At 47.1% G+C, this 7,698-nt stretch overlaps 1 protein-coding gene across 1 annotated transcript; it reads left to right on the top strand.

The window, feature by feature from the left end:
* Nucleotides 1-938: 938 nt before the first annotated feature.
* Nucleotides 939-2,591, top strand: LOC120041753 (zinc finger protein RFP-like; the record flags this gene model as incomplete). Its single annotated transcript, XM_038986616.1, has 1 exon — nt 939-2,591. A coding segment is annotated over one exon (1,476 nt), but the record flags the coding sequence as incomplete, so codon positions are not given.
* Nucleotides 2,592-7,698: the final 5,107 nt, after the last annotated feature.

The raw sequence follows: 7,698 nt of genomic DNA, 5'->3' as shown, positions 1-7,698 counted from the left end.
ACTTTACTCTGTTCATCTTTCCCTCGATCCTGACTTGTCTCTCAGTCCCTGCTGCTGAAAAACATCCCCACAGCATGATGCTGCCACCACCATGCTTCACCGTAGGGATGGTATTGGCCAGGTTATGAGCAGTGCCTGGTTTCCTCCAGACGTGACGCTTGGCATTCAGGCCAAAGAGTTAAATCATGGTTCCATCATACCAGAGAATCTTGTTTCTTATGGTCTGAGAGTCCTTTAGGTGTCTTTTGGCAAACTCCAAGTGGGCTGTCATGTGTCTTTTACTGAGGAGTGGCTTCCGTCGGGCCACTCTACCATGGAAGGTTCTCCCATCTCCACAGAGGAACTCTGGATCTCTTTCAGAGTGACAATCGGGTTCTTGGTCACCTCCCTGACCAAAGCCCTTCTGCCCCGATTGCTCAGTTTGGCCATGCAGAGAGTTCTAGGAAGAGTCTTGGTGGTTCCATTCAATTCTCATCGCAAAGGGTCTGAATACTTATATAAATAAGGTATCTATTTTTTATTTGTAATAAATTTGCAAACATTTCTAAAAGCCTGTTTTTGCTTTGCCATTATGGGGTATTGTGTGTAGATTGATAATATATATATATATAGTATATATATATTTTTTAATCAATTTTAGAATAAGGCTGTAATGTAACAAAATGTGGAAAAAGTCGAGGGGTCTGAATACTTTCAGAATGCACTGTAATATAATCAACTGTGTATTACAATAGTTTGACATCACTTTTTTTGGTTTGTTCCTAATAACGGCATCCTCCAGCGTTATCCTGTCTGAAGAGCAGTTCCAGTTTCATCCGTCTGGATGAGTTCACTGACCCAGTCACCTTCTCATGTGGACACAACTTCCGCAAGGTCCGTATCAGTGGATAGTGGGATACCACTGACCTCTGTGAGTGTCCACTGTGTAAAAAATACCTTTTGACAGGAGACCTGATCTCAGCGTAAATAGGATCACTTCCAAAATGGCTGCTCAGCTCAGGAAGTTGTCTCTGGTTAAAGTCACAACCATCACCCCAGAAGTTGAACTACACCTCACCAAACCAGGAGAAGTGTCCTGTGATGTCTGTACTGAGGGTGAGCACAAGGCCCTGAAGTCTTGCCTGGTGTGTCTGGTCTCTTACTGCGAGACTCACCTGGAGCCTCATCAGAGAGTGGCAGCCTTGACGAGACACAAGCTGATCGATCCCGTGGACAACCTGGAAGACAAGGTGTGTCAGAGACACAGCAGACCCCTGGAGATGTTCTGCAGGATAGACCTGACGTGTGTGTGTCAGATCTGCACTGAGACAGACCACAAGACTCACAAGACTGTCCCTATAGAGGAAGAGTGTGGAGAGAGGAAGGCTCAGCTGGAGAAGACTAAGGGGAAAGTGCAGCAGATGATCCGGGAACGAAAACAGAAGATTCAGGAGATCAAACACTCAGGGGACCTCAGCAAGAGAGATGCAGAGAAAGGCATAGCAGATAGTGTGGAGGTCTTCACTGCTCTGGTGCGGTGCATTGAGAAAAGCCAGGCTGAGCTCATCGAGGTGATTGAGAAGAAGCAGAAAGCGGCAGAGAGGCAGGCTGAAGAGTTTATCAAAGAGTTGGAGCAGGAAATCACCGAGCTACAGAGAAAAAGCACTGAACTGGATCAGTTGTCACACACTGAGGACCAGCTCCACCTCCTCCGGAGTTCTCCATCCCTCTGCAGCCTTCCACCTACCAAGAACTGGTCTGAGATCAGTGTAAACAAGAATCTGTGTGTGGGTACTGTGATGAGAGCTGTGTCTGAGCTAGGGAAGACACTCAATAAAGAGATGGAGAAGTTGCCTGAAATCAAGCTGAAGAGAATTAGGCAGTGTGCAGTAGATGTGACTTTTGATCCTGATACAGCACATCTCTGGCTTATCGTGTCTGGTGATGGGAAACAAGTGAGGTATGGAGACGGAGCACAGAACCTCCCTGACAACCCAGAGAGGTTTAATGCTGGCATCTGTGTCCTGGGAAAGGAGGGCTTCTCCTCAGGGAGATTCTACTATGAGTTGCAGGTAAAGGAAAAGACTGAATGGACTTTAGGAGTGGCAAAAGAATCCATCAACAGGAAGGGGTCTTTTACATTCTCCCCGGGGAATGGATTGTGGACTGTGGGGTTTTGGGATGGGGAGACGTACGAGGCCCACAATAAGAAAGTTGCCGTTCTGTCCCTGAGAGAGAAGCCCCAGAAGGTAGGGGTGTTTGTGGATTATGAGAAGGGAGAGGTCTCCTTTTATGATGTGGAAGCCTCGTCACATATCTACTCTTTTACTGGCTGCACCTTCACTGAGAAAATCTATCCCTTTTATTATACACATGTAAAAAACGAGGCCCCATTGATCATATGCCCTGTAAGTCTGACTGAGTTTTCACCTTAGGGATGGAAGCATCACTAAACATAACCAACAATCACAAAAAAAGAATAACCAAAACGTATTTTAGAAAGTTTGAGACCTGACAGCTTCAACTGTATACTACAGTATCTGTGATTTTCTTTTAAAAACGTTGTAATTAGTCTTTGTCATCTTAATTAAAATCAGAACTGTACTCCTGGACACTTTCCTGTTGTGATGCCACAGTTCCTTCATCTAACCCGCTGAGATGACCTGCTATTATTAGATGTGCTTTAGTCACTCAGTGTGAGAGTGAGAAACGGACGGACTGACTGAACACACACACTAACACTTCATCATGACCACACAGTCTGTCAGTGTTATAATGGGTGGGTGGGTGGGTGGGTGGGGGGGGGGGGGGGGGGGGGGGGGGGGGGTGGGGTGGGAGAAAGTTTGAAGAAGACTTTGCCAAACTAAACTCTGAAAAAAAAGAAACTTCCTCTCACTGTCAACTGCGTTTATTTTCAGCAATTTTCAGCAAAAAAAATATTTGTATGAACATAAGATTCAACAACTGAGACATAAACTGAACAAGTTCAGATGAGACTGAAATAAGGTGACGATTAAAATTGACTGCTATTGATGTAAAATATTACTAGGTCTTTAAAAGTTTATTCGGAAGATAACTGCTCTATAAATATTATTTCGTGGTGCCCCCGACTTTCTTGTTCATTACATTTACATGATTAGCTCAATCAGGTAATATTAATTACAGAGAAAGGATTTTATAGAATAGCATGTCATATCACTTAATCTGGCATAGCCAAAGACACGACACCTGTCTGGTCCATCTTCATTTTAGTGTTTTTCAGAGTCAGTAGAAAGGCCTCTTTAGTTTTCATAACTGTGACCTTAATTGCCTACCGTCTGTAAGCTGTTAATGTCTTAACGACCGTTCCACAGGTGCATGTTCATTAATTGTTTATGGTTCATTGAACAAGCATGGGAACCCTTTACAATAAAGATCTGTGAAGTTATTTGGATTTTTACGAATTATCTTTGAAAGACAGGGTCCTGAAAAAAGGGACGTTTCTTTTTTTTTGCTGAGTTTAGCTCCACAGGCCACAGGCCACAGCTAATCATGTGGGAGAGAGAATGACTCCAAGACAATGGTAGAAGACACTGTTGAGCATTATGCATGCTTCCCAAATGGCACCTTATTGCATATACTACACTAGGACGCTAGTCGAAAATAGTGCACTATATAGGGAACAGGGTACCATTTGGGACATAAGCATTATATAGTGAATATGTCACACTGTTAAAATTAAGCCGGGGCTGTAAATGCAGTCTCCCACCGCTACGGAATATTTATAGAAGGCTATACAACCTGTCTGTTGTTAAGGATATTGCGGTTGCACAAGCAGGACACAGCACCTACACAATCAGCGTTTTGTGTGATGATGTAGGCTAATCTTTATAGTTGTTGACATATCATAGTGTCACGATCGTCAATGGGAGAGAGAGAGGACCAAGGCGCAGCGTGTGAAAAATACATCTTCTCTTTATTTCGAAGAAGAAAAAAACTAAACAAAACAACAAATAGACGAACGTGAAGCTATCAAAACCTAAGTGCAAACATGCAACATAGACACAGACATTCCCCATGTCACACCCTGACCTAACTAAAATAATAAAGAAAACAAAGAATACTAAGGCCAGGGCGTGACAGTACCCCCCCCCAAAAGGTGCGGACTCCGGCCGCAAAACCTGACACATAAAGGGAGGGTCCGGGGTGGGCCTTAATATGGCGGCGGCTCGGGTGCGGGACGTGGCCCCCACTCCACCATTGTCAATATCCGCTTCGGTGTCTCTGGTAGATCCTGGCTGACTGGCGGCTCTGGAAGATCCTGGCTGGCTGGCGGCTTCGGAAGATCCTGGCTGGCTGGCGGCTTCGGAAGATCCTGGCTGGCTGGCGACTCTGGCTGCTCATGGCTGGCTGGCGACTCTGGCTGCTCATGGCTGGCTGGCGACTCTGGCTGCTCATGGCTGGCTGGCGACTCTGGCTGCTCATGGCTGGCTGGCGGCTCTGGCTGCTCATGGCTGGCTGGCGGCTCTGGCTGCTCCTGGCTGGCTGGCGGCTCTGGCAGATCCTGGCTGGCTGGCGGCTCTGGCAGATCCTGTCTGGTTGGCGGCTCTGGCAGATCCTGTCTGGTTGGCGGCTCTGGCAGATCCTGTCTGGTTGGCGGCTCTGGCAGATCCTGTCTGGTTGGCGGCTCTGGCAGATCCTGTCTGGTTGGCGGCTCTGGCAGATCCTGTCTGGTTGGCGGCTCTGGCAGATCCTGACTGACGAATGGCTCTAGCGGCTCCTGACTGACGAACGGCTCTGACGGCTCGGGACAGACGGGCGGCTCTAATGGCTCGGGACAGACGGATGGCTCAGATGGCGCTGGGTAGACGGATGGCTCAGATGGCGCTGGGTAGACGGATGGCTCAGATGGCGCTGGGCAGACGGATGGCTCAGATGGCGCTGGGTAGACGGATGGCTCAGATGGCACTGGGTAGACGGATGGCTCAGATGGTGCTTGGCAGACGGGCAGCTCTGGCCGGCTGAGGCGCACTGTAGGCCTGGTGCGTGGTGCCGGAACTGGTGGTACCGGGCTGGGGACACGCACCTGAAGGCTAGTGCGGGGAGAAGGAACAGGGCATACTGGACCCTGGAGACGCACATTAGGCCTAGTGCGTGGTGCCGGAACTGGTGGTACCGGGCTGGGGACACGCACCATAGGGCGAGTGCGTGGAGGAGGAACAGGGCTCTGGAGACACACTGGAAGCCTGTTGCGTGGTGTAAGCACTGGTGGAACTGGACTGGGGCGGGGAGGTGGCGCCGGAAATACCGGACCGTGCAGGCGTACTGGCTCCCTTGAGCACCGAGCCTGCCCAACCTTACCTGGTTGAATGCTCCCCGTCGCCCGACCAGTGCGGGGAGGTGGAATAACCCGCACCGGGCTATGAACACGTACAGGAGACACCGTGCGCTCTACTGCGTAACACGGTGTCTGCCCGTACTCCCGCTCTCCACGGTTAGCCTGGGAAATGGGCGCAGGTCTCCTACCTGCCCTCGGCCCACTACCTCTTAGCCCCCCCCCAAGAAAATTTTGGGTTGTACTCGCGGGCTTCCAGCCTTGCTTCCGTGCTGCCTCCTCATATCGCCGCCTCTCTGCTTTTGCTGCCTCCAGCTCAGCTTTGGGGCGGCGATATTCTCCTGGTTGAGCCCAAGGTCCCTTACCATCTAATTCGTCCTCCCATGTCCAGAAATCCTGTGTAGGTGGGTCCTGTTGCCGCTTGACACGCCGCTTGGTCCGATTCTGGTGGGTAATTCTGTCACGATCGTCAATGGGAGAGAGAGAGGACCAAGGCGCAGCGTGTGAAAAATACATCTTCTCTTTATTTCGAAGAAGAAAAAAACTAAACAAAACAACAAATAGACGAACGTGAAGCTATCAAAACCTAAGTGCAAACATGCAACATAGACACAGACATTCCCCATGTCACACCCTGACCTAACTAAAATAATAAAGAAAACAAAGAATACTAAGGCCAGGGCGTGACACATAGCCACTAGCCTGAGTTCCTGATTTTTTTTTAATGTAACTCCCCACTTGAGTTTTTGCATTGAGGCTAAAAGTTTTAACCACACACAGGCCATACTAACTGTTATTTCGCTTCTCAATGATCATGAAACTACCGCCCGTAGTAGGCTACCTAGCTATTCCACCTCGGGGCAGCCGAACGGACCCTATGTGTATGTGTATAGGGACCGGTGTTGTGCCGAAAATCGCCCCCCTATCAGAACCCCCCCCCCCCATTTGCGTGAACGTGTACAGCACTCAATTCTTCATTGCTGCGCTTCAAAGCCGCTGTCAGTTTAACCTACATTTCAGTGATCTTCTATGTGTGTCCTTCAGCTGTCAATGATCAGTTAGGCGGCATTTCATTTGATTAGTAATGTCTGCATTTTTCGGTTTGGCTATTTGTTTCAAGTGTATTAGTCTATAAATAAATATCTTTGCCAAAATTCGTCATCTCTCTCCCATGTCTTATTCGACTAGTAGTTGTTCTGAAATGTTTATTGCTTACCTATATTTTACTCCCTCCTCTATGTTTAATATAACACACATACATTCATTATTAATTTTGGTTGCCTATCCTGACATGAAGTTTGTTCTATAGAAAGTATTTGACTCTAGCCACAAAATTATGGAAATTAGAAGGGGGGGGGGGGGGGGGCTTTCTGGCACAACACCTGTTACCAGAGTCTGACAATGGGCGAGTTCATTTTGCATCACCCGGTGCGATATTATTTCTGACGTCATTTGTCAACTACTGCTTTAGACTGCACATTATGTGATGATAATCTTAATAGTGATGCTGACATATCGTAGCCAGAGTGACTGAAAAAAACGAACTAGTCAATGTTTGCAATGATAATGAGAAAATAATCCCTTGTATGTTGACTGCCTGCATGTGTCGTGCTTGTGTTTGATATGCTTGCCCAAATATACTGTTTGGCACGTACAAAAAAAAACGTTTATGATCATGTCTTTTGTGTACAACATGATAGCAGCGTGTGACACCCATCCTGAAAAAAATAACATGAAATCACGCTTGAGACATGGAATGCATAGTGGGAACATGGCAAACATATCTTTAGAGTACAACATGAAGTTTCCCCATACATGTCAGTGAGAGGGAAGCACTTGTTACCGTTTCTCCTCTTAAAATCTGATTAAAACCTCACCCAAACCAAACTGCTAACTTTATGCCTAACATTAAATTAAGATCAATAAACAGATGATTTTTTATGCATTTTTACTATAATGCTAATTTCACTTTGTGGCTGTGGTAACTAGTGGAAACCGGGGGAAGCGGTAGCAAAGCACTGGGAGCACTGAGCAGAAGCCACTGTACTTAACGCACATGCGTAGATATCAACGTATCAATATCAACGGCAAGTCGGGTTCCAGAAAATCTGGGACCGCAGTCACTCCAGTTGAAATGAAGTTCTTGAACACCAAAATGAAATGAACACCTAAACTAGTGGCAACTGAGCTGCCACCAACTTGAAGGAGAAGAAACCTTTTCTGGAGTATTGAAACACCTCATCCTGAGATGTTTTGAAACATTACATGGTGTGTTGTAACACAACTTAATCCAGTGTTGAGCAACACCTTGCCAGGGACTGGGAGCACAACCGAAAATGGTTGAAAACACTATTTTAGTGTTTCGAGTTCTGTTCAGTGCAGAATTAGATCCCTTCACTTTTTGT

This window comes from Salvelinus namaycush, unplaced genomic scaffold (assembly GCF_016432855.1).
Source record: "Salvelinus namaycush isolate Seneca unplaced genomic scaffold, SaNama_1.0 Scaffold527, whole genome shotgun sequence".
Taxonomy (NCBI): Eukaryota; Metazoa; Chordata; class Actinopteri; order Salmoniformes; family Salmonidae; genus Salvelinus; species Salvelinus namaycush.
This window is presented reverse-complemented; position numbering and strand designations above follow the sequence as displayed.